This window comes from Hemicordylus capensis, chromosome 7 (assembly GCF_027244095.1).
Source record: "Hemicordylus capensis ecotype Gifberg chromosome 7, rHemCap1.1.pri, whole genome shotgun sequence".
NCBI lineage: Eukaryota > Metazoa > Chordata > Lepidosauria > Squamata > Cordylidae > Hemicordylus > Hemicordylus capensis.
The window spans coordinates 17,712,840-17,740,591 of record NC_069663.1 but is presented as its reverse complement, the minus strand read 5'-3'; the positions used below and the strand labels follow the sequence as shown (position 1 = coordinate 17,740,591).

Genomic DNA, 27,752 nt, shown 5'->3' with positions numbered 1-27,752 from the left:
TTAACCAGTGGTGACACCAAAAAAAAAAAAAAATAAATAATGGGGAGGGGGTGTAGAAGGGGTGAAGTGCATTTATAGGTGGGCAAGCTGTGTCCCACATATTAGGTTTCTGAAACGGAAATGGGGGGGCAGGTGATGGTCTAAGCTAGTTATTTGAGGGGGCGCTTGACTCCTTTCTGGAGCCCCCCCCTTATCTATGATCGTGTGTGACATAAGGCCCAATCTGTATTTTAAAAAGAACCAGGCCATATTGCTGCTTCTAATAGCCTCACTTGTCCTTTTAAGTTCAATGGGAGATTTTATTTTATTATTTATTTATTTATCAAATTTGTATACCGCCCCAAACTTTCATCTCTGGGTGGTTCACAATAACATAAAACCAGTTAAAAACATATACAAAAACTTAAAAACTCAGTGATCTGTCAGTGATTTTCCTCATCATGTCAGCAGCCCCGTTTCCTAAAGCAAAAACTGACCTGAAAAGACACAAGGGGTTGCTGATGCGAACACTCCTAACACTCCTAACAGGAGTGTTGCCTAACACTCCTGCCCAAATAGAAGGCAACTCTGAATTTAAGATATATATATTTTAAAAAATACGAAGTTAAATACAGGTAAACCTGTAGTTATCCAAAAGGAAGATAACTCTGAATTTAAGGCGAGCCCCTGATTTCTACCATCAAAGAACTTGGGGAAAGCCTAGTCTTGGATTCAGGTAAATACAGTAGAACAGAAACATCTGCTGTTGTTTTTGGCAACGAATCCTGAGTCTGGGTGAAGAGGGACGCATGATGCTTTTGGGGGCTGATGCTGCATCAGAATTATTGGGAGGGGATATGCACAAGCGTGCTATTGATTTTGGGGACTGAAGCTGCTTGAGGAGAAACTAGGATGGGTGGGGATGTACAAAGGTGTTTGTTTATTTATTTAAAATATTTATACCCCGCCTCTCTGGCACACTACCGCTTGGGGCAGCTCACAACAATAAAATAGATACAATATACAACAAAAGTAATAAAATTAACCAGATTAAGTAAACAAGTTAAAAGTCAGGTTTCTTCTGTGCTGTTTCAAGTCCTTGGTTGCCTTCAATCAAACATGCAAGACGGAACTTTTTGTTTCTGGCCACTGCTTGTTCTACAGCTTTTGACCATTTGTCATCCCTTTAAACTTCCAAAGTGCTTTGTAATCTTTGTGAGGTTTTGCCCAGCCCCACAGCCCACAACAATTGCCCCTCTAAATAGGTCTTTATTGTTATGGGTTAGGCTGTTCAAAATCTCCCTTTCGCTTTTGCATGGCCACTAACAATGCATCAAGCCATCAAAATGCTCTTTGGGTCAGGTCACACCCACCCGCTGCTTGGGTGGCAGCTGAAAGCCAGGTCTAGACTTTGATCTGAGTGGGGTGTGTGTGTGGCGGGGAGTGAGGTAGCTTTTGATTTTGGCCAGAAAAAGATAAATAGAGCACGTTTCTCAAGCAGGCTGGCAGGAAGCAGTGGGGTGGGGTGCGGGGCTCAGCGGTGACTGCAAGGGGTTGCAGGTGGCCCCCCTCCAAATATTTCCTGCTCCCACCAGTCTGGAACTTTACAGCAAAATGTCAGCGAGTACAGTCATAGATTCTTATGGTCCTATAGCTTGAATTAATTGTTTGAAAAGGCCTAAAAGGTTGTTTAAAGAAGCCTCATTCACTCATGCCTCTAATTGAATCATTAATTGGGGATACCTGTTCTGATGTGTTCTCACCCATGAAGTACAAGTATAGATGCTTTTCACACTGCAGAAATTATTGTCCCTAAGGCATGAGCACATCTGCAGGGCATTTTCTAGGGTGGGGGCAAAGCCTGCGACCCTATATGGTACTCACTTATCTGGGAATATGCCCCATTGAATTCAATGGGATTGGCTCAGTTGGCGGGGGGGACTGCCCCCTCTTGCCTCCCTCCAGAAGCCCATGCCCCCCAAGGATGGATACTAGCAACTCATCCCCACCCCAAACTTAGAACACTATTGAGGTCATTTGCACAATCAAAAACTGTATTCTACCCAGGTTGGGGAGCTGTATGTGCAAGGTAGGCAGAAAACCTGGGAAGAAGTGATTGGGAAAAGTTACCCAGGTTTTTTTTCCTACCTTGCTTCCACACAATCACTTCTTTTTCCTACCTAGCAGACTTTTATCAGCTTCAGTTGATATGTGAGCTGCGTCCGTTTCTCGAGATGAATGACCTCAGGACAGTGGTCCGGTCTGCTGGTAACCTCCAGACTGGACTACTGTAATGCGCTCTATGTGGGGCTGCCTTTGTATGTAGTCCGGAAACTGCAGTTGGTCCAGAATGTGTCAGCCAGGTTGGTCTCTGGGTCATCTCAGAGAGACCATATTACTCCTGTATTGAAAGAGCTATACTGGGTGCCAATAAATTTCCGGGCAAAATATAAGGTGCTGGTTGTAACCTATAAAGCCCTATACGGCTTGGGCCCTGGGTATTTAAGAGAATGTCTTCTTCGGCATGAACCCCACTGCCTATTGAGATCATCAGGAGAGTAAGTCTGCAGCTGCCACCGGCTGGTCTGGTGGCTACTCAGGTTCGAGCCTTCTTAGTTGCTGCCCCCACGCTTTGGAATGCACTCCCTGCTGAAATAAGAGCTTCCTCATCTCTGACAATTTTTTTTAAATCTTTAAAGACACATTTGTTCACCCAGGCTTTTGATTCAATACCATTTTAATAGTTTTAACTTCATTTAAAAAAAACATATTGTTTTAAGGTTTTAAATTCTTGTAATGTTTTAGCTTTTTGTTGTCATTCATTTTAACCAATGTTTTAATTTGTCGTTTTATTTGTTTTCACTAATGTTTCAACTTTTTGTTTTTTGTTGCAAACCGCCCAGAGACGTTAACTTTTGGGCGGTATACACATATGTAAAATAAATAAATAAAATTTATTTATTTATTTATTTGAAGCATTTAATACACCACCCCCCACTCCAAAGACTCCGGGCGGTGTACCAAGCCTATGAACTACTATGTGGGCGCCTTTTAAGATCTCCTTTTCCCTCCCTCTCCATTCATTCATCTAAGCTAGCTCCTCCCCTCAGCCCCGCCCTCTCCCGGAATCCCAGCCTATCCGAAAGCGCGGCTAGTCCTCTCGGCGCAGGCGCCTTTCCACAGACGGAGATTCTTTTCACCCCCTCTTCTCCCTCCTCCCTTTTTTCTTTTCCGCCCGCCTTTCGCTCCTCCCCCTTCCCATGCGCTCGACCGCGCGCGCCGGCCCGGCTTCTCGCGCGCTGAGCCTTTTTACCCCATCCTGCCTGCTGGCCTTGCGGTCTCTCTCACTCCCCCCCCCCCAGCCGCCCATTCCATCCCAGGCCTTTCTCCTGCCGTGGCTTTGTGGGCGCGCGCCGCCTCCCTGCCTCTGACGTCAGCGGAGCGGGTAAGCAAAAGGCTCGGCGAAGGGGGTGCGTGGGTTGGGGGGGGGGCGTCTCTGGTCCCGGCTCGGTGCCGTGTGTGTGTGTGTGTGGGGGGGCGCTTGGAAAGAAGCGGTGGCGTGTCAAGCCGGTGACCTCATGAGAGGGGGTCGAGCTGCTGGGCCCCCACTTCAGAACTGACAGGCTGGGGGGTGGTGGGGGGGGGGCGAGGTGAAGGACGTCCGGGCCCGAGGAAGAAGCTGAGCTGAGGGAGCTTTCCTCCCTCCACACCATTTATTTCAGTGGAGTTGAGGATGTTTCTTTAAAAAAACACAAAAAACCTTAAAAGTTTTCTCTCTGCCAAAGCGACATAAAAACAACCAAGGAAATTCATGGGATAAATACGCCCCAAGGACACGTGCTATACATCTGTCAGAGAAAAGCAACGCGACGGATGGATAGGTCTGAAAGCAGACACGCAGCCCTGTAGGCTGCCCTGGGATTCTTGGAGGAGGAGCAGGATGTTAATGTAAAAAAAAATAAGTCAGTGTCAGGCTCCTGAGGAAATGCAGGATGCCTGCTTCCCCCTTGGCTGGCACATTATGCTGCTCATCATAAAAAGCATAGGAAGGTAATGGATATAGAGATGACTGCATGATGAGAAGGCATGTTTCTCTCTGCATTTACCATTCTCCTACTCACTGGCTTTTTATCCTGCCCTTTCATCATGGAGCTCAGGTTGTGGCGCATGTGGCCTTTTCCATTTGTCTTCCACTCTCTCGCCCTCCCAGTTTTATCCTTGCAGAGGTAGATTTATGCTGAGTAGATGACTGGCCCAAAATAAACTGAATGAGGATTGGAACCTGGATCTCCATGGTCCTAGCCCAGCCTCATCTGTTCTGAAGGACATAAGAACAGCCCTACTGGATCAGGCCCAAAGCCTATCTAGGCCAGCATCCTGTTTCACACAGTAGCCCACCAGTTTGGGGTGGAGAGCCAATCTTGTGGTAACAAGCATGAATTGTCCACGTTGCTGAGCAGAGTTTGCCTTGGTTTGCATTTGGATGGATGTCTACATGTGAGCACTGTCTGCTGTCAGATGCACTGTCTTAGGAGAGGAGAGCTGGTCTTGTGTTTGCAAGCATGACTTGTCAGCTAAGCAGGGTCCATCCTGGTTGCATATGAATGGGAGACTTGATGTGTGAGCACTGCAAGATATTCCCCTTAGGGGATGGAGCCGCTCTGGGAAGAGCAGAAGGCTTCAAGTTCCCTCCCTGGCTTCTCCAAGATGGGGCTGAGAGAGATTCCTGCCTGCAACCTTGGAGAAACTGCTGCCAGTCTGTGTAGACAATACTGAGCTAGATGGACCTATGGTTTAACTCAGTATATGCCAGCTTCCTATGTTCCTAAGATATTCTTAGGGGATGGGGCTAAAGCTCAGTGGAAGAGCATCTGTATGCTTGCATGCAGAAGGTTCCATGTTCAATCTCTTACATCTTCAGGTAGGGCTGGGAAAGATTCCTACCTGAAACTTTGGAGAGTTGTAGCCATTCAGTTTTGACAGTATGGAGCCAGATGAACCATGATCTGGGTATAAAGCAGCTTCCTATGTTCCCCCTACATTCCTCCTCTGTTGGTTTTCCTGCTCTTGACTCATAATGGGTTCTTCCTGCTTCTGAAAGTAGAGATTTTTGAAAAGGGTTGAAATCGAATAGCTGTGCAGTCACAGCGAGAAATGACTTGCCTAGCAAGCATGAGGTTGCCGGTTTGAATCCCTGCTGTTATGTTTCCCAGACTATGGAAAGCACATATATCAGGCAGCAGTGATACAGGAAGATGCTGAAGGGCATCATATCATACTGTGCGGGAGATGGCAATGGTACCCCCCCCCCGTATTCTACCAAATACAACCACAGGGCTCTGTGGTCATTGACACCGACTCAAGGGCACATTCCATCTTTTCTACCCAATTCTCAGAATGCATTGAGCAGTGTTTCCAATCTTACAGAGCACATCTAGAGTGCAGATAGTGCTCCACGTGCTAAGGGCTCTTGCACAACAGCGCATGTTCAGGGGAACTGGGGGAGTTGTACAAGGGTGCCTGACACATCCCTGCAGTCCCTTGAAACACACATACTTCATTAGTTAAGATGTCATAAGGACAGCCCTGCTGGATCAGGCCCAAAGCCTATCTAGTCCAGCATAGGATGTGCATGAACCTGTTTGGAGGCCCTTTTACAGTCCTCCCAACAGGTTTGAACACTGGCTGGTTCAACGAGTTTGGCAGCAGGGGTGGGATAACTTTAAGGGCAGGGGAGCACACTCCCCCCTCACCCGCCGGTGCTCTCTAAAAAACCAGTCTGGCGGGGCGGTAGCATACTTTCCTGCTGCCCCGTCCTCTCCTTGGACTGGAAGTAAGTAGCCTGGGCGTGTGTGCATGTTGGGCTCGCTCGTGCATGCCGACATACACACAGGCTACTTCTGCTTACTTGAGGTCCAAGGAGAGGACGGGGCAGCAGGGAGGTACCAATGTCGCTCAAGGATCCATCTGGCAAGTAAACTATTTTGTCTGGCTGGTGAACAGAGTCAACATATCAGGGCTCAACATTTCTTGACCCCTGATAATGCTAATTAATAGCAGCAGTAGTAGTCTACTGGGGAAATAAAATTCTTGGAATTCTAAATCCCATGTATTGTTTTAGATGGATTGTGTTCTTTGGCAGTAGGTTATTTTAATTTTAATTGGTTATTATTTATGTGCTGTGCATGATGTGCTGTGCATGATGCTTTACATAATTACATATGCCAAAAAAACCAGATCCCTGTCCTGAAGAGCTTGCAATACAAATATCAGATATAATTTAGTGATAGGCTTGTTTATTATTGTTATACAATAATATACAATTATTGTAGTATACAATTAGTATACAGATATGCTAAGTAAAGTAGCAGTAGTAGTATACTGGATACACCATTATCTTTTTTGTAAGATATAATAAGTTATAATTTATATAGTTTGAAATTTCTTGAATTTTAAATATCGGTCTTCCAAGATATGATCATCTCAGCTTTTCTTTCTTTAGGCAGAGGTGTTCACTATGTTGCTGTTTTCTTTTCCAGCTATTAAAGCAAATGAAGTACATTCTGGTAACGGGTGGTGTTATCTCTGGCATTGGGAAAGGGATCATTGCCAGCAGCGTTGGGACAATTCTCAAATCATGTGGATTGCACGTCACTTCCATTAAAATTGACCCATACATTAATATTGACGCAGGCACTTTCTCACCTTATGAGCATGGTAAGACGGAAAGAACATGTTCTGTCTAATATTAGTGTAACACAGAAGCAAATAATTAACTTTTAGGAGTGCAGTAATGCTTAGGACATATTTTGTGTTAGTCTGAATGCAATCACACACTTTTTTCACAGTACTATGAAGGTTTGAACTTGCCAGGTGCTGTGGTTAGTGATCCACCTTTTTTCTGGGTAAAAGGTGTCTCTTTGATATTGTGTTAAATTGTGGAGCTTTATTTATAAAATATAAATAGTAGGCCCCATTAAAACCACAACAAAAATAGTGGCTTGTAGTAGCAATATTGACATTATTGAATGGGAGAAAGGATATCAGGGTTGTAGCTACCAAGAACCTGCTCTTTGTGTCCTGTGCACAGATGCAGTAATTAAGAGGATATTCTCAGGAGATCATAAGGGAGGAGGTAGTTAATGCTTCAAGCAAGTTTACTCACTTGTGAATATCACTCTTGGTTGCAGGTGAAGTATTTGTATTAGATGATGGAGGGGAAGTGGATTTGGATCTGGGTAACTATGAACGCTTTCTTGATATCCGACTCACCAAAGACAATAACTTGACCACTGGGAAGATCTATCAGTATGTTATCAACAAAGAAAGGAAGGGAGACTACCTGGGCAAAACCGTTCAAGGTAAAATATTGGAAATATGCTTTTAATAGTTGTTGGTAAAAATCAGTATATTGGGTTTTTTTGTGGGCCTCATGTCATTTGAAGTACAAAAATAGAGTTCTTTGCATATTTAAGTTGACTTTAGTATGCTGTTTTAATTATCTATAGCTGGCAAGAAATTTAACACTTTAAAATCTATGTGTGTTTAAAATACATCTGTTTAGCATTGCTCAGCCCACAGAGGATTCGCACAATGGAGTGCAACTTAAAAAAAAAAAAAAAAACAGCCAAAAAACTACAGCATTAAAAAAAAGAAGTCATTAAAACACACACACACCCCTAAAATATCATCTTGACAGTTCTAAAACAGCTTTGCCACACGATGATTTATAGGCCAAAGGCCACTGTATAAAGAGAGAAGTTTTGCTAGTCTGCAAAGTTAGCTGCTAAACAGGGAGTTCGTTAATTGTACGACTCTGGGGCAAGTACCAAAGACAAGGTTCCATCAAAGAAGTGGCTCAAGATTTCATTGCCCTTGTCCATGCACTATAAAAGAAGTAATGGCCAATATGTCCTTCTCTAAAGATCTCGGAGCACATTGGAGAATATGGGAAGAAGATGGTTCTTCAGATATTTGGTCTCCAGACTACTTAGGGCTTCAAATTATTTATTTACTTATTTATTTTGACTGGAGTCTTCAAAGCAGCATATAGTATTGGCCAAGATGCAATAGATACCTTTACCTTCCACACTAAACAAAATTCCAGTCTAGTTGAAGCAGCATAGGCATCTGAGGTTTACCTCCCCTGACTCTCTTTGCCTCCTGACCCCCATAGTAATTGAGATCTCACTTGCTGCTTCTATCCACCATAAATATGAGAGCTGCCAACAGGGCTACCTCCTGAAAATTTTGGAACATGCAGGGTATTATGTGGGAACAAGGTGTTTCTTAAGAAATCCTGTCTCCAGATTACTTGAGGCTTTAAAACTTAAACCAGCACTTTGAATTGTGCCTGGAAACTTAAAGGCAGCTGGCGTAGAACTTTCAAAACCAGTATTATATGATCTCTGCAATCAGTTCCCATCTTACACTAGTGGTTTTTAAAAAATTTACTTTCCAGAAACCTACACGTTTCTTGAGGAAACCCTGTATGTCACACATGACTTGGAACTTTTGCTTGGCAAAAGATTCTGGGGCATGTTTGAAGGTGCAGAGCCAGTTCCTTTGGGTCACATTGTCTTGCTTTAATTTGGAGTGAGCTCTAGAACATCCTTAACATTCTTCTGCTGCTCTGGTTTGAAGGGGAGTGACTTACGGGGAGAAGAGACACCCATTGCTCATCTTCTAATTGAGCAACCCCATTGATAAGTTTCCAAGGAAGCCTAGAGTTCTTTGAAGCACAGTTTGAAAGCTGTTTCTTACAATAATAATTTTAGTTACATATTTTAATAATCTGCAGTAATATGATATATATTGATAGAATGAAACTGGCTAATAGATTCCACACCAGGGTTGGCGTGGTAGCAAGTTTGGTTGCCAATAAATTAATATTTCTTTAGCTAGAAAGTCAGATTACTTTGACTCATGGATGCGGTGGGTTTTATAGCTAATTTGGTTTGAGACTTAAGATCCTTTCCTGAGTCTAAATCTTGTTTTGGTTTGTTGCTTCCTGTTTACTCAATTGTCTGCCCTATTCTCCAAACATTCTTTTCTTCAACATCTGCGGTATGTTTTACCTTCCTTGACCCAGATGATTCTAATTCTTTCTCACTGTCATTTTTCATAATCTTCCTGAAGCTGCTATTTATTGAATGATGGGATGTGGTCCAATGATTATTGCTTCACTTGGATTTTAAGCATTTGCGTGTCAGATATTGGTTACGTAAGACTGTTTATGTGGAAGAGCTGTTTTTCTGTCTCACTGCTTTCTCACTCTAGTTTTAATGTGTACTATCATTCTACATTTGAAAAGTAATACAGTATCTCCTGGTGATGAAGGATAGGACTTCAGTCCCTGTGAGACTTATTACTAGAAAGTTTCGGCAAATATCTGTTGGTTAGCAGGATTGTGCTGAAATGAACAAAGCTCTTTCTTAGGATACAGAGCAAAGGAAGCATAACAGCAAGTGACTTATATAAAGAGTTTTAGATTGGGAAACATATTGTATTCTTGATTCTTCCCTTCTTGTTTTTGTAGTTGTACCCCACATTACAGATGCTATCCAGGAGTGGGTAATGAGGCAGGCACGAATCCCTGTAGATGAAGATGGCATAGAACCTCAAGTCTGTGTGATTGAGGTTGGTACAGTCTCTTCTGTGTCTATGTCTTACCTTTTAGAAACTAGCATGCATAGATGCAGTAGTATTCTAGACCAAGACTGATAGGGATGCTTTAGCCTGATTGCAAAGCACTTTTGATTTGTTGTTCACTTAGGGTTGGCCTGGATTGGCTTTTGGAAAGGAAACACAAACGTTAATTACATCACCCAGCATCTTATTACATGTCGTGCTCTAAGCAAAACTGTTGACAGTTCCTCAGATGACATTGACACAGGCCATGTGGTCTAAGAGCAGAGTACTGTGTTTAATTTGAGATGCTTTTTTTCTAGCTTGGAGGAACTGTAGGAGACATTGAAAGCATGCCCTTCATTGAGGCATTCCGCCAATTTCAGTTCAAAGTCAAGCGAGAGAACTTCTGTAATATTCACGTCAGTCTGGTACCCCAGGTAAGGCTCTGAAAAGCTGTTCAGTGTTTGTGCTGATTCTAGTCCAACACTGTGTTACATGTAGTGTAACTTGCCCAGTTCATTTTAGAGAGAGAAGGAAAACAACTCCATCTAAAACGTTGATCAGTTGTGATCTGTTTGCTACAGCTAAGATTATTAGAAGGATGTCCTCAGAAACAGCAGAAGACGTTAATGTTTAACAATTTTCAATACTGTGAATTGTAGCAGTTAAAATTCAGTATGAAAGCTTACACATAGATATTAAAAAAGTAAAATATAGTAACTGAGATTATCATACATATATAGTGAAACACCCAAACTAGTTGATGTGTGTCTTCAGTTGTATGGATTTTCACTGGAGAAAAAGTTCAAGCAATGCTCTTAAAGAAGGCTATACCTAAATAGTTGGCTACCCTTCTTGACTCAGTAAAGATAATAAATTATCAAAGCTGGGAGGAACAGAGTTGTTCATGTCTTGGCTAACTCCTGTGGTAAGATGCTTTTCATTCAGTTGATTCCCAAGGTAATTATCAAGTAAGTAATTGCAGGACTCTGAAATACAGGGCAGCATCCAGACTAAGTTAGTCATGACTAAATTCCAGTGGAATTAATGGGATTTAAGTTACTAATGACTAACGTATCTTGATTTCAGTGATACTTAGTCATGACTGTATGTTGCCTGATGTAATTTAGTCAGTGAAAAGTTAAATTGCCTCACTTAACTACTGTTGCTTAACACTCCCCTTTAAGTGAGATTTCTTTTTAAAAATGCTTTTATCAATAAGTAAACCTCTTTTATGCAGGTGAAAATAATGATTAAATATTAACATACCTGTCATTCCAAAAATCACATGAGGCTTTCTTAAAGATGATGTTAAAACTTGTTAGTCTTTTATAGTTATTGTGACACACAATGTGTTGCACAGGTTTACTAATTGATCTGGCAGCATTTCCAGTGTGGCCATGCAGCCTTTTGCTCACAAGACCACCAGTGTTTTCTTAGATGCCTGCAGCAGTGCGGGCCGATTGAAAGCACCAGCATAGGTTTTCAGAGCATGTTGGCCAGTACTTGAAGCGCCCTTGATCTGATACACTGTTTTCTAACATTTGTTTATTGACACTTGACTGCTAGCCAAGTTCTACAGGAGAGCAGAAGACAAAACCCACCCAGAATAGTGTTCGTGAACTCCGGGGTCTTGGTCTCTCACCAGATCTGGTAAGTTCTGCTGTGATATGTAGCAGTTGCACACATTTTATGGAAACCTTTGGCCACCATGAGATGGCAAGATTATGTCTACACCCATGGCCTTGTAAAACAAATAACCAAGGAAGATGCATAGCAGTTTGTTGGTGGAATCTTACCATGTATAATCTGGACAATCTAGGAATTGCTATTATTAGATTAAAACTTGGTGCAGTTTTCTCTTAGTTTTATTGTCATCATTTTCTTTACTAGATTGTGTGCAGGTGCTCCACACCTCTAGATACCTCAGTCAAAGAGAAGATTTCCATGTTTTGCCATGTGGAACCAGAACAGGTAAAAACTGCTCCATTGTAAACACTTTGTTACCATCCATCAACATATATTTTTGCCTAGAGCAGTTTCATTTTAGATACAAAGGCAGCCAATACAAAGTGGGGAGATTCAGGGGTCCTGGACTTGGAGAAGGTGTGGGTGTGGCAGTTGTTATTCAGGTGAAGCACAGAACAAAAGGGCTCTATTGTACCGATTCTACTTGACTGGGAATTTTACTTTGACTGCATTCCACGATATGTTCTCCCTGCTGCTTAGGGCTAGTCTTCTGTATTTTCTTTTTTGTATTAACAAAGAACATTTATTAATGCATGGGATTTAGATGAGTGTGTCAGCTTTTTCTACATAGTCTTTATGCCTGTGGAGGAATAGCTATCCCACCACCGCCAGCACATGTGGAGGAACCGCCCCGCTGCACTACCGTGGGTGACAGACCCCATGGCTACCACCACTTGTGGAGGAACAGCTCTCTGTTCCTCCTAAACTTTTTACCACTGCTACCAAGTGGACTTTTAGTGTGTCTGGGTCCACTACAACAGCCTTCAAATTTATCAAAAATTACAAAACACCTCAGTAGTGTGGAAAGGCTTATAGGCAAGGGATGGAGACAAATCAATAGGGATGTGCCCGAAACATTTCGGAGGCCATTATGAAGGCCTCCAAAACGTTTCAGCACTGGGGGCGTTTCGTTGCCAACGGGGGGTAGCGCTTTAAGGGCGGGGGAGGGTGTACTCACCCCTCCCGCCGCATTTCCCCCGCCGGCGCGCTGTCATTTGGAAGCCCCTCGGGGCGGCAGCGTTCCTCCCTGCTGCCCCATTTGCCCCATTGGCCGGAAGTGGCCGGAAGTCGCGACCATGCGTGCGCCCGTCAGACAGTTTTTCCGGCGAGCGCCGGTGGGGGGAAAGTGGAGGGAGGGGTAAATGCACCCTCCCCTGCCCTTAAAGTTATCCTACCCACGCCTTCAAACTGGCCAGTGTTGGAACCTGTCCGGAGGCCCATAAGAAGACCTCTGAACAGGCTTGTGCACATCCCTACCAGGGGAGTCAGAGAGGTTGTCTGGCAACACACTCTTGTTTTGTGTAACTTTCTTCATTAATCTGTCGAATTCTTCTATTGTTGTATACATCATCATAAACATGCAGTCTGATTATACCTTTTTCTTTCTGTTTTATTAAATAGGTCATTTGTGTTCATGATGTCTCTTCTATTTATCGGGTCCCTCTGTTGCTAGAGGAGCAAGGTGTCGTTGATTACTTCCTACACAGACTTGACCTTCCCATTGAGAAGCAGCCTAGGAGAATGCTCATGAAGTGGAAGGAGATGGCTGACAGGTAGACTCCCTCCTGGGACGCAATCACTCTGTTGGCATGCTACTCTCACGTTCCATGTTATCAAAAGAATAGTTACAAAGGTGCCCCTTCTCACCCCTTGAGCCAAAGCTCCATCTCTGTCTTGACAAGAATAAATTCTGCTTCTACCTCTTCATTCACTGAAGAATTGTAGATACTGTACATCTTCTAATAGGTAAATTAAGAGTCATTTGGTTTTTGTCATTAGATATTGTTGGGTCAGACCAACAAGTTAGATAGAAACATAGGAAGCTGAGTCAGCTTCCAATGCCATCTAGCTCAGCATTGTCTACACAGACTGGCAACGGCTTCTCCAAGGTTGCAGATCTTGGGTCAGATATTGTTGGGTCAGACCAACAAGATATCTCTAAGATAGTCATTAGATATTGTTGGGTCAGACCAACAAGATATCTCTAAGATAGTCATTAGATATTGTTGGGTCAGACCAACAAGATATCTCTAAGATAGTCATTAGATATTGTTGGGTCAGACCAAAGGTGCATTAAGTTCAGCTTTCCATTTCCTGCTTTGGCCAACCAGTTTCCTCTGAGAAGTCCATAGCCTTCCTCTGGCCCAGATGGCTGATAGGAAAGAACTTCTGCTGAAGTACCTGTAATATGTAGATGTGTTTGGCTGGGTCTGCTTTGTACTCTTTAGACAAACATTCAGTTATTTGTCTGGAATTAGCTGCCGCTTTTAGGGATAAATAATGGCTCATTTCATATGTAACAGTTAGACTGTGGACTCTTGTGCTGTCTCCCATGCTCTTCCTTCATGCCCCTTATTTCCTGGTTCAGACAAAAGGTAGTTTTTCAGAATTGAAAACCAAGATTTGAAATGGGTTTCTGCATAACAGCAAACCTATGGTTTGCCCCCCTAAGAAAGTTAGGAGGGAATTGGAGTGTGCAGGAAGGACCACACAAGGTTGAGGCGCAACAGCAAATCCATGGTTTCGTTGTTATGGGTGAACTAACTTGATATTTTGCAGAAGATAAATTGACTTTAAAAAATCTTGCCTAAAGTCTGATCTCATGGACTGCTTTTTCTGAAGAGATGCGAGTTATGGTCTGATACCGTTAGCTTTGGGACAATTCGAGCATGGCTCAGATAAGCTCATCATGGAATGGATTGACAGCACTGTGCCTTAATAACCTCATTCCTAGAAGTGGAGTCTTGCAAAGCTGTTAATGGAGCATTGTAAGGCAGAACTTAGACACAGTCCAGAAGGGTTTTGGCCACCTCAGAGCCGCTGGTTTGTTTTAAATATGAATACGACAAATATTTCTATACCACTTTTCAACAGAAGTTCCCCAGAGTGGTTTAGATAGATCTAAACAAACAAATAAAATGGCTAGATATTGGTATCCTCTCTTTTTCTATTAAAAACAGGTGCAAGGTGGCTCTCAGTATGGAACAAAACATAGCATACAATACTAATAGAAACAATGTAAGAGCAGTAGTCTAAAACCAGATACTGTATTTATCTGGATCGAAGATGACTCTGAATTAAAACAAACCCCTTAAAAAGTAGAGGTTACAGCTGCATTTACTCAAAAGGAACAGGACTCTGAATTTAAGACCAACTCCTGATTTAGAGATATCAAAAAACTTGGGGGGGAAACCTAGTCTTGGATTCAGGTAAAGTAACAATTTGCTGATAACTGCAACTCTGTAATGGGGCAAACCTAGTATAATGACACTGGAACTGATTCAGGCACAGCATAACAAGATGGACTTGCCTTACTCAGGGTTTGGTGATCTGTGTATTCTTTCAGATCAGGGAGTGAGTATTTAAGTTTTAAAATGTCCTGCCTGAAATAGTTAAGCACCTGATTTAAATATATGAAAATTAATATATTTCCTGTATGTACCGAGGCCTGGTCTATACATTTATTAATTTTTTAATTTTATTTTATTTCTATACCGCCCTTCCAAAAATGGCTCAGGGTGGTTTACACAGAGAAATAATAAATAAATAATATGGATCCCTGTTCCCAAAGGGCTCACAATCTAAAATGAAACAAAATATAGACACCAGCAACAGTCATTGGAGGTACTGTGCTGGGGGTGGATAGGGCCAGTTACTCTCCCGCTGCTAAATAAAGAGAATCACCACGTTAAAAGGTGCCTCTTTGCCAAGTTAGCAGGGGCATTATGCAACAGAATAATGTGGTAGAGTGGATTGCATCACTTCAGATTACAAGCAGGGAGTGCCACAGTATTTCTCTTACGTGTGTAAACTCTGCTGGTGGAAAAACTTGCCCAAGAAGCAGAGGGGTTCTAGCTTTTTCTTTTAGTTGTTCTGTTAAATTCTTTATTTGCAGAAAGGCTTTTTAGAAAGGTGAGCATTAAAAATGTGATTCCACCCCGCTTCATTCTGAAGTGGTATCTTCCACTCTGCCATCTTATGAGTCTACCATCTGCTGAGTGTGCAGATCAAGCCTGAAAGCAGACATGTTAATTCAGATTACTCATTTGGTATTTGAGTTGATGTGTCTGGGCAGTAACCACACAAAATCTATGTTGTGTTTTGTTTTATTTCCACAGATATGATCGTTTGTTGGAAACCTGCTCCATTGCTCTTGTTGGCAAATACACAAAGTTTTCCGATTCCTATGCTTCTGTCATCAAAGCTTTGGAGCATTCTGCCTTGGCTATTAATCACAAGCTTGAAATCAAGGTATGCATTTTACCAGCCACAGCAGAACATCTGTCTTCCCCAGATTAGCATTCAAAGCTGAAAGCAGCACTGAATAGGATGAACCCCCCCTGCTTTGAGAGTCGTGTAGCAGTTGGTAGTAAGGTGGTAATACTTATGGGAGTGCAACACTTTCTAGCTTACTGGTGCCAGCAAGGGGCGTGAGTGCTGAAATGATGTGGCCAGTAGGGCGTCAGCCGCAAGCTCCTTAGGATGCAAAAATGAGGAAGAGAAAGTGGACCTCAGCACTGATTTCTATACACATGTCTACCCAAAACAAATAGAGACAATCTGATAGAGTATTAAAAAGTTATATTGAATTCTAATACTAAAAGTACAGTAGTAAATTTATTGGTGGTGTTTCCTTGGTTTCATTGTTCTTTGACTTCTTCAAGCAGGACTTAATCATTTCAGCAGGTGTTTTGTTTCTGACTGATTGCTGTATATGGAGTTGATTGACTGATGCTACTTTTAATATTGCTATGTGTTTTATATGTGAAAACATTTATTTTAGTCACATATTTAAGTGAAAATAGGATAGTATTAATAATTTTAAATAGTTTATGGGTTGTATCCAAAGCAAGGCAGTACTAACGAAGCCCTATTGAAATTAATGGGGCTTACGTGAGTTACAACTTGTCTCCATTGACTTCAGTGTTGTTCATACAGGATTCATTTTCTCTGTATATAACCCTATGTTTTGTATTGGACTTTGTTTACTTTTCTAAAGAAAATAATTCAAAGCTGTGTAAAATATATTGGAAGAGAAATAAATTCTGGTACAATAATTCTCATACCCTCTTGTTTTAATGGCTTTTTTCCTTAGTACATTGATTCTGCTGACTTGGAGCCAGCTACTTTACAAGAGGAGCCAGTCCGATACCATGAGGCCTGGCAAAAACTTTGTAGTGCTGAGTAAGGCATTCATAATTTGCTGTCCTCTCTGAGAGAAAACACCTACTTCTGTTATCTCTGCAAGCTTCTCTTATTGTTTCCTGCTTGGCACAGCATTCTGGTTGGTCCAGTCTATTTGAACATGAGTTGAAAAGGCAGGCTTGTGTTTTATCTTGTGACCTGAGAAAATTATATGCCACACATCTATGTGACTGGAAGCAATATACAAGAAATTCTACTGCCATGGAGTTAGTAGCAAGATATCTTGCCAGCACGACTAAGAACTGTCCCTTGTAGAGATGCATCAGACACAAAACTGCTGGGTGTATCTGTAGAAAGTTATTGTGGCTGGATTATTGAATTTCTGCCTGGACTCTTGTGCAGGTGTCATTTGGAGGAAGCACTCTGCATTGTAGAGATGCATCCATTTTGGAGAGACCCAGAGTACTAGAGCAGGCGTCTCCATTTAATATCTGATTCTGCCCTTTGGAATGTAGTATGGTTTGCTGCATCTAGCTGGACATCAAAGCCTTACCTAACTCTAACACTGAGAGTCTTAATGGGCTATAAAATATATTATAACACAGAGGGCCATAAAATATATTATGTGGAAAGCCAAGCACTCTTGCAAGTTTTACTGAATGGACTCTTTCCACTTTTGTATAGTGGAGTGCTGGTTCCAGGTGGGTTTGGTGTTCGAGGGACAGAAGGGAAGATACAAGCAATTTCTTGGGCAAGGAAACAGAAAAAGCCCTTCTTAGGTGAGAATATGCTGCAACACTTAGTATCGATGTATATCTGTATGTCAATTTGAAATATCTTATCTGAAAAAGTGGAAGTTTCATCTTGTCCTATATCCCAGCTGGATAATTTAACCATAAGGCTATATTACCACTATAATATGCAAGGATCACATACGTGAGGAACCCTGTAGTGAACGGGGAGCCTGCTGCTATGCACTTTTGCTGACCCTTTCATGTGTATGGCTTCAAGCTGATGGGTTGGCTTGTGGGAGAAGAGGATTTTCAGGGTAGTAATAGGCAGTTTCTGTTTCCTTCAGGATTCATGCTTTCTGGGGTGAAGAAGCAGAAATCAACAGTCCTCCCCACTTTTTTGGGGGGGGGGCAGGTCATTGTCATATTTTGTGACCAAGTGGATCCTAGTGTAAATAAAGGCTGTGTAATTGGAGTGCTTCCAAGGATTTAGGCACAGAATCGGGGAGTTCCAGCTTTATGTCAAAGCTAATCTACTCTGTGCTGCTTTCTCTGAACTACCCAGAGAGAGCTCTGTACTAGTTATATATACTTTTCCTACTCTGTTTCTGTAGGAGTCTGCTTGGGAATGCAGCTAGCAGTTGTGGAGTTTGCACGCAAAGTCTTGGGCTGGCAAGGTAAAGTCAATGATGAGCAAGTACCTAGTTGTGGTTGAGGATGCCAATATTTAGGGTCACTAATGATGAGTGTCTGTTGTAGTCCGGTATAAAGAAATTGCCACTTACAAGAACTTAAAGCCTTAAAGACAACCTTCACACACTTTTACTCACCCAATTTTTGTAACTGTTTCCAGCTGTTTGAAAATGGTAAGCCAGTTGACCTAATTTCAGTGGAAGTGGAAAATAAGACTGTATTTCCAGTACTTCTCTTAGTGACTTGAAGCATATTTTAAAGTGCTTTATGATATCTTAGTATAACACATTGTGTCTTACATATAGTTCTTCTCATACACATTCTCGGTAATCTCTACAGTGAGCCTGCATGATAGGTCTGTATTATCCCCATATTTATAGAGGCTGAGGGCTGAACAACATGTTATATTAGAACTCTATGGGTAGGATCCTAAGCCAGTGAATCCCAACTAAACACCATTGAACTTGATGATGTTAGCTGTGACTCACTTACATCCCATTAATTTCAATAGGACTCAGTGATGACTAACTTTCTTAGGATCCAGTCCTGTGTTTGGAGAACCCAGTGTCATTTTTCTTTTCAAAAACCAGCTGGGGAGGGCTGGACTACTTTGGATGTGAGGGAAGGGGCCCAACGCCCTATGCTTCAAACTCAATTTCCCCCCCCCCTTCCAATCCAAAACACGCCCCAATTCCCTTGAACCTGTTGATAGCTGCAGAGTAGAAAACACCGTGACTAAATTTTTTAAGCTTGTAAAATTTCCCCTCCACGCCTAATAGTTTTGTGCAGAGGGTGGAGAAAAGCAAATTTGGATTGGGTCCAGAGCAGAAGGAAAGGGATGGACCTTCCCCAACCCCCATCATACAGCTGTACACGTTACAATTCCCCCTGCCAGCTGCTTTTTGAAGAAGAATGACTTGCCTAAGATGATTGAACGGATCAATGACTGAGGAAACATTTGACTCAAGGACTTGGGGTTCACAGCTCAGTGTTTTGGAGCTAGTGTGTCTTAATAGTCCTCTGATAGCTTTTTTTTTTTTTTTAAGGAGCACTTAAAAAGGAACACTTCTTATAAAAGAGAGTCTGCAGGCACAAGATTCAAAAATATGAATGTCATAAAAATGCTGAAAAATACATGTTAATATGCTTATTTGATCATGCTATCATGAGCAGCTAGGCTGACTCTTAAAGAGTTTGTGGCTGCAATCCTGTACATGGTTATCTGGGAGCTCAAGAGACTTGCTTCTGAGTAGACATGCATAGGATTGCACTGTGTATGACTAGTGGAAAAAGATGACCCATGGTTTGAGGAATAGGAATTATTTAAGATGTAAGTTTGTAGGACAAATTGTATCTAATCAATCTGTAATCTACAGATGCCAACTCTACAGAATTTGACCCCAAAACTACACATCCAGTGGTAAGTATATGACTTGGAGTCTGGTGTAATTATATGCATTGCAATCATGTCATGGGCAAGGAATTCAACATTTCCTCTTCACTAATAATTAAGCCAAAGCATGATTTGGCATGAAACCTCCCCTCCACCTTGTGGAGTACAAAAAATAATTGCTGAGCTGTTGTTTTATGTGAGAGATCAAGATGGGAACAATGTGGCTGTGGATATCCGTGCAACAACAGAGTTCATAATACTGAAGTCAGATGGCCAATGAAATTACCGTTGTGCACGTGAACGGAGTACTTGTAATGGGGTGGGATACAAATCTAAATGAAAACTTGGAAATATCACTGTGTTCTGAATTCAGCCTTTATAATTTCTGGTTGGTTAGAAGTATAAAAACATGGCAGCTGGTGTCTACAAGTGACAGTGTCTACTGTGAGTGTAGGGTTGACTTGCTATCATATACCTCCTTCTGGGATAGTATTAACTTCATGGTTAACAAAATTGCTCAGTTATTTTGAAAGGTTCTCCAATATTGTTAGTTATACCACGTGTCTGGAAAGGTAGTTACTTGAGTGAGGGGAGCTGGAAAGGAATATTTTGATTAAAAACCTTGAAACCTTTAAAAAAACAAACTGAAAGACCAGTGTAAAGGGTATAAAAACCAAACTTTTATTTAGAAATCTGTTTTCACACCTGTTTGGCTTCAGAGTGAGGAGTGTGAAGACAGACAAGTAGGGATGATTCACCATACTAGAAATGGGCTCCCTGTAATGTTGCCTCTTGGGTCCCATTTGCAGGAATGTATAGGATACAAGTTGAGTCCTCCATAGGTATAGCCTCAGCTTCCTGACATTCATTTTAGGAACTGATGCTTGGATAATGAGTTTGAGTGCATTTGGTGGTTAGTTCTGTTACATCATAAGTGTTCTCCAAGAAAAGATGTTGCTAGGGTTAGTAGCCCTTTTAGGCCTCTCTTTTCTAGCCTGTAACTGTCAGGTAAAAATACATTTTTGATGATCCTGTTGAGCAGTGTTTGCCCTCTAATTCCCTTTCAGTCACAATGCATCCTTTGAATTATCTCCTTCAGGTAATAGACATGCCGGAACATAATCCTGGTCAAATGGGTGGAACTATGAGGCTTGGCAAAAGGAGAACAATTTTCCAGACCACAAACTCACTCATGAGTATGGCATTTCCTAGTTCCTTTTTCCTCCTTTCTATCCTGTCTTCCATTTGGTTATTGGTGGGCTTTGCCAAAACTTACTGTGTGATGGCAGAAATGCAAGATGTATTTTAGAAAGTAGCAAAAAGGTTCTGTCAAATCAAGAGCCTCTGCTCTGTTTCTGGGGATGAAGGTTTTTCCTCCTCCTCTCATTCTAGAACTTGGAGTTTATCCAGTGAAATGGATTTGCAGTAGATTCGGGACAAAGAGCCAGCGTGGTGTAGTGGTTAGAGTGCTGGACTAGGACTGGGGAGACCCGAGTCCAAATCCCCATTCAGCCATGATGCTTGCTGGGTGACTCTGAGTCACTTCTCTCTCAGCCTAACTTACTTCACAGGGTTGTTGTGAGGATAAACTTAAGTATGTAGTACTCTGGGCTCTTTGGAGGAAGAGCAGGATATAAAATGTAATAAATAAATAAAAACACAATCTCTACACAATTCATAATTAATTTACATAATTCACTGCTGTAGGTTGTGATGGCTTCTAGGTCATATGACTTTAAAAGGAGAGGGATTGTGCCTGTAGCTATTGACCATGATGATTCCATGGAACTCCAGATCTGGAGGCAGCCTGCCACTGAATACCAGTTGTTGTGGGGTTATAGTGGGGAAGGGCTATTACCTTCAAGCCCTGCCTATTCCTGGAAGCATCTGGTTGGCTGCTGTGGTATACAGCATTCTGGACTAAGTGGACCTTTTTGTTCTGATCCAGCAGGGTTGCGTTTACATTATTTGGTGGGACAGTGATGATTTGTAGAATTGTCTTTCAGTGGAATCTGGTTTTAAAGCAAACACATCACTTTAGAGTTCTTAAACTCTGACTTTGGAGTGGTATTTAGACGCTATTCAGACATTAAATATTTGCTTTCCCCTCCAAGGTCAGAGTTTAACAATTTTAAAGTTTAACAATTCTAAAATGATGTGTTCGCTTTAAAACCAGATTCTACTGGAAGGAAATGCCACAAATCATCACTGTCCTGCCTAAGAACATAAATGCATCGCTGCTAGATCAGAACAAAAAAGGTCCATTTAGTCCAGAATCCTGTGTACCACAGTAGCCAATCAAATGCTTCCAGGAAGTGTCTGAATTAGTTTACAATCATTTAAGGGTTGTATTTTCTTTCTGGATAGGAAAACTGTATGGTGATAGTGACTACTTGGAAGAGAGGCATAGACACAGGTTTGAGGTATCATCCAGCATATTGCAAAGCTTTATCATTTTTCCCCATTGACTTCTATGAGAGTAAGAGATCACATGACTCTTCCTGTTTCACAGGTGAATCCAGAGTTGAAAAACACCTTTGAAGAAAAAGGTATGAAGTTTGTGGGCCAGGATGTTGAAGGCGAGCGAATGGAGGTGGTTGAACTAGAAGGTGAGCTTTTGAGTCAGCTGAGGGGTTGCATGTGGGCTACTACGAGATTTGGCAACTATGAGATACTACTAAGACTAGGAGTTCTTCATTCCTTGGGTGGAAAGAATTAATGATGAGCACTGCAGGAGAAATGAAGTGTACAGGTGGCCCTCGCTATCTGTGGTGGCCGGAGAGTCCCTACAGCCACAGTGCCCGCCACCGCCGCCATGGAGGTGATGGTGGCCTGCCCCATTTGGCTCACCCCCGGAGGCCAAGATAAGAAGGGGTGGTGGGGCAGTCTGCTTGGGGGACCTCTGGGCCCAGGGACATTTGTCCCTGCTTGTCCAATAGAAATTACACCCATGCCAGATGGAACAAAAGTGGCCAAGAGATGATAGTATCCAGAATCGCACTATATATGATATACTGAGTGAGGTTGCTTCAAATATTTTCCTAATAAAACACCTATTGCCTTCTCTGTTAGACCATCCATTTTTTGTTGGTGTTCAGTATCATCCAGAGTTCCTCTCCAGACCCATCAAGCCATCTCCCCCTTACTTTGGCCTCCTCCTGGCTTCTGCAGGGAGGCTCACACATTACCTACAGAAAGGTTGCAGACTCTCCCCCAGGTGAGTTCAACTGAATATCCTGCCTGTTTGCTTGGCAGCCCTTTCCTGAGCAATGTGATGTACTAATCTGTCTCAGGCTTCAGGCTATATAGTATCCTTTTGTCTAACTGCAGCAGTGTCTTGCATAATGATGGGATGGAACTGCAGTGCTTCTCCAGAAACTTGTCCTGTGGAAGGCACCATCCTTGGGATTTGCTCTTCTGTAGGAGACTGTAGCTGGGACACGCTCTTGAACACACATGGCTACAAGTTGACCCTTAGGCAGTGCATTGAGACCCAGTGCTGACCCAGAGTGTGTCTAGGTTTTCAGAACCATATTTTGTCAGTGGTTCTTTCTCAGGGTTCTAGAGGACAGGGTAGCAGTGTTCCCTGTAAGAGGGATTCCCAGATGTAGTTGACTACAACTCTCATAGTCCCCAGCCAAAGGCCATTCCAGCTGGGAATGCTGGGAGTTGTAGTCAACAACATCTGGGAAGGAATCCCTCTTACAGGGAACACTGCAGGGTAGCCCTTTGCCGCCCTTGACATATGTGTGCTTTGCAGAGTGTTCTGAGGAGTACTGGGGGACAACCCTTTTCCTTTTTCCTCAGTGCAGTTCAGCAAACATAGCAGATGAACATAAAATTCACTATTGTCACTGAAATGTGACAATTCCGTGAATGACAGATGATGGTAACGAAAACAATGCAACAAAAGTGCTCTTCGGGCATACAAATAATTCTGTGCTAGCAATAGCAGCTGGGTCAACTTGAAACCTTCCAGGACACTGAGAAGTGTTTGAATTTAAGATGAATGGAAGGGAACGGGGTGTGTGGAAGGGAGGGAAGAAATGAGTTTGGGAGGAACTGAGGCAGTTCTGCACTTCATAAAGCCAGGATTGATGAATCGAGTGCAGGATTTTCATAAGACTGTACTGTACAGGTAAAATAATTTGCCTCTGTTAAGTGGGGTTCCTGGATAAAATTATTTAAAAATTACAAACAGTGTGGAGAGAGTACTAATTAGCCATGATCGGTAAACATAGAGCTTCTTTCTCATGCTGATGGTTAATAGGGATGTCTTGCTGGCATGGCCTCCTTGTGAGTGTCGCAGAGCCTCCTGGCTGATGGGTGAGGGGAATGCTTTGGTCTAGATTATTTTATTTTAATTAATTACACTTAATTAATTACATTAATTAATTACACTTGTATAAAGCCCAAACTTTTGTCTCTGGGCAGTGAGCAAAGATGGACTTTGTTCTGATCCAGCAAGCCTGCAATCTTATGGACAAAACTGGCTTTGGCAATACAGAGAGGGGAGAGGAAGTGACGATTCAGATTCCTATAGTACTGTTATCTCTGCATATAATGTGTGTATCTGCTCTAGCGCCATCATCCTTTGTTTTTAACGTAAATTTTAAACATTGTGAGGCAGCTGTAGATTAGCTTCTGCCTAGCTCTGTTTGTGCGTTCCGTTTACTTATCCAGAGGCAAATGGGAGGCCAACAGCTAAATGCTCTTGGCCCAATATAAGGGTTGTATCCGTTGTATGTATAGCAAACACTGTCATACTGGAGTTCTGTATTTAGTCAGGAAGCTAGCGGGCCTTTGTGAAAAATTGCCACAGACTGTTTTTCAATGGAAGTTCCTGCTGCTAGATTTTTGTGAGAGATTAGAAGTTGTTAACTGTATGACTAGGTCTTTTCTGAGGTCACCAACACCTCTGTAGAAAGGAAAATGTAGGACTTTGTGCTTCCATCTTGGCTCGATTAGGATCTCCCTTCTAAGATAAATTGGTCTGTCTCTTTTGTGCTGATATATCAATATGCTCTTGTCAGTATTTGAGGAGGCTGCTGACACTATGCTTTGGGTATCAGTTTTCGAAATGCTCTTTCTCATGCCTAAGTGAAGGTCAGTTCTTTGTATCCTTCTATGCCTTTGGGGGGGAAAAATCACTATCAAACAATCTTTCATTGCCGTCTTCTCCCCAACCACCCATTCTGTTCTGGCTGTATAGTTCATAGAGTTCTATAACGGGGGAAACGACATTTCCCTTGCAGCAAAGGAACAAAATTGCTCTTTCTAGGAGGGTTGTCTGCAAGAAGAACACAAAGTGTCATTCACATCCTTAGCCTACTAGGCCCAGTTGCTAATGGCTTCTTTGTAAAGGATCTGATCTCCTCATGGTAACAAATAGAAGTCCAGTGATTATGTGGAAAGAATGATGTGTTTGGATCTTGCACAGACGCTCCAAGGGGTGGGTGGGGATGTGCACGAGACTTGTGCTTTCTGCACAGCATTAAAAAGATGCAATTTGCCCCTCTCTTCCATATTTTAATGTGAGTGTTCCAGAGCCATGATGATCTTCTGCAGCCTACTGCAAGGGAAACAGGGTTTCCCCTTTGTACATTCTACACACTATCCTTTGTTACTTGTTTTACTGGGTTGTTGTTGTTTTTTTTAAACTGTTACTGTAAAATGCATGATGTTGCTTGCAGAATCAAGACTGGAAGAATCCTGATTGCCATCTAGTGTCTGCCTCACTCATTCACTCTCTGAGGCAGAAGCCTCTATGCCACGTTCTCTGGACACACCAGTCTGTTTTAAGAACAATATAAGCCCCAAGAGGGATGTGGGAATGAGATTCCTTAAAAGCTGAGAGAATGTGGAATGTTGCCAGAATGTGAAATGTTGCCATCTGGACTAGTTTGGGGAAATAAAGGCCTCATGAAACTAACTGTTGCAGGCTGTAGCACATGATGTGTCTCATGGCTAGATGACTTAAATGAACTTGAATAGCAGCTAAGGAGTTCTGAGGCGTGTTGCGACAAACCTAATTTCTCTGACTTTTGAACTTCACAGGGATACATATAGTGACAGAAGTGGGAGTAGTTCACCGGATTCTGAGATCACAGAACTGAAGTTCACAACTGTGAATCATGAATAGTTGCTGGTAATGTCTGCTTTTAATCTTATGGATCTTCAATTCATTTCATTTGTCTTTCTTGCATTCCTCTCTCTTCCCCACCCTTCATTCCCCAGTTGCAAAACTGAACCACACCTCTTTGACTGTTTCTTAGCTTGGAAAATAATTGTCTGTTTAGGTCTTGACACCTCATGGTGGTGGGGTGGGCTGTTTCAAAGCATGAAGTGCAGACTAGGTGGCATCTCCTTGAGTTGTCCAGTTTGAACTTGGCCTGTATACTTTGGTTATGGTCAACTGTAAATCGCTTTGGGCATTTTCATTGGAAAGTGACTGAGAACTTACTTAATACCTAATAGAAGCTAATAATACATTCTCTTCCTCTTCCTCCTGCTCCCTGCTTTGTCCAGGTATGCTTCACTATGAGAAGATCCTCCATTGAACTTTCCAGGCAACCTTATAGCAATAGTTGGACTGCTGAAGTCTCTTAAATCATGTTGTCATAATTTTTATTTTGAGAAATCATGCCACTCCTTTTTTGTTCGTTTAAATCTATTTTGTTACATTTTAATCTGAGAAGCGAACACTGTAGTGCCTACTGATGTGCAGTCTTGAAGCCCAGAATCTGAGGAAGGAGTGGGACAGATTCGCAACGGATCACAATCCAGATTTTGGATTTCCGAGGGGGCTTGAAAAGCCATTGTACTAGTCATAAGCACTGCCAGAAAAAAAATTCTCTTCAGGCTTTGTTTGTGTTTCCATTATGGGAGTTTAAGTTGTGATGTTTGCCCTCTTAATGGATTGTGAGATGTGAGTGTAGAGCAGAGCGACTTAACCTTACAATGTGACCCGTATAGGTATTTAAAACAAAGTGATGAATTTGGTGCTTCAGTGCTACCTCCAAACCTCTGTTCCAGGAGTCTCATTTTCCTGCTCATGAAACATGGGAGTCTTTGGCTAACTCTGGTCTGAAACAGGTCACGTCATGCTGCAGTGATTATAAATAACATGTGAGTGTGCAACATTCCCCCCTATTTTAAAAGCTTAAGTGAGGGAGGGGTTATTTTTAAAGTCCTGCTTCCTGGACTGCTATTACTCCTTGCATCAAGGGGGCTGTGTACACAAGAAAGTGACTTTTCAGAAGCTGCCTTTGCAACTCTCACTGAGAGATCTGCCTTGGACTAGAAGTTCTGAGGTCCTTATTTTTGTAAGGGAGGCCCTCTTGATTTTATTTTTGCTCCGCTGGGAATATATCTGCATGTAAATATGCCCCACATGCAAATGTGTGGCTCCATATAGTTCCAGTTTCTATTGGGGGAATTCACCAATATATTTGTGGTATTTGTTACAACCTGTATGGGAATTAAAAGATCATGCCAGACCTCCAGCAGTGGTAGGAACTGTGTGAATCAAGTGTTTTGTAATCTTGCCTCTTGCCAGTGTTAAGCCATAAACTGCGTGTTAGGAGAAAATATATATTATTTTTTGCTATAAAATGTACCATATGTCCAAGTACTCTTCAGTTCTTTAACACTTGAGAAAAACAATTTTGAGTCTTTGTTCTGGTCATCTATTAACTTTGGTGGAGCTTAAAGGCTGTTTCCCCGCCTTTCTCTTTTATTAACAAATATGACCTCTCTCTAGATTATATCTTCTTTGTACTTCTTTCTGTTTCCATGTTTTTTATTTTGTGGTCTGATTATGTAAGTCAGGAATGGATACTTTGTTCATCACAGAAGATGAAAAGGTATGTGCATTGTTGTAATGAATACATTTCCCTTTCATTTGTGTGTGAATTGTGTAGCATTGGCTGATTTACAGTTTCATGGCCAAGATTAGACATAGCAGACTGTAAGATTAGGAGTTGACTGGCAGTTGCAACAGTCATCCACCAGCCCAGCTGCACAAACCATTGTGCATACAAGCAGTCTACTTGAACATCATAGTGGACATCTCCAGTTTGCAGAAGAGGAGTGATCTTGTATGAGTTGGCAGCTTAGTCATTAGCTAGCCATTGGAATATATTCTAAGGCCTTAGAGCTGATTTTGACAGTCATGACTGAGTGATTTTGTGAATGTATGCAGCTTTCCTAAGGGTGTGTGTGTGTGTGTTTTGCAGTTTGTGTTAGTTCCTGATGCATAGGATTGTCCCTTGAATTGTTTCAAGATGTCTCTTCCATATGCACATATCAGTGGTGTGCAATTAGCTTGGTTAGTGAGTGAGTTCACATTAAGGATTGAATTGATGGACACACATATGTGCACTGTCTTCACTGCTCTTGTCACCACTGCAGCTTTAGGATGTGGTGGTAGC

General features: G+C 42.1%; 1 protein-coding gene across 1 annotated transcript; it reads left to right on the top strand.

Moving 5' to 3' along the window:
- The first annotated feature begins 3,168 nt into the window (after positions 1 to 3,168).
- On the top strand, positions 3,169 to 27,103 carry CTPS1 (CTP synthase 1). The gene is made up of 19 exons (XM_053267142.1): positions 3,169 to 3,424; positions 6,519 to 6,696; positions 7,170 to 7,340; positions 9,518 to 9,618; positions 9,930 to 10,046; positions 11,179 to 11,262; positions 11,503 to 11,583; positions 12,760 to 12,911; positions 15,477 to 15,609; positions 16,454 to 16,542; positions 17,188 to 17,282; positions 17,849 to 17,911; positions 19,304 to 19,347; positions 20,420 to 20,516; positions 21,688 to 21,743; positions 21,833 to 21,929; positions 22,393 to 22,537; positions 25,378 to 25,468; positions 25,849 to 27,103. The coding sequence occupies exons 2-18, from the start codon at positions 6,531 to 6,533 to the stop codon at positions 25,460 to 25,462; spliced, it is 1,776 nt and encodes a 591-aa protein (XP_053123117.1). The 5' UTR covers positions 3,169 to 3,424; positions 6,519 to 6,530; the 3' UTR covers positions 25,463 to 25,468; positions 25,849 to 27,103.
- Positions 27,104 to 27,752: the final 649 nt, after the last annotated feature.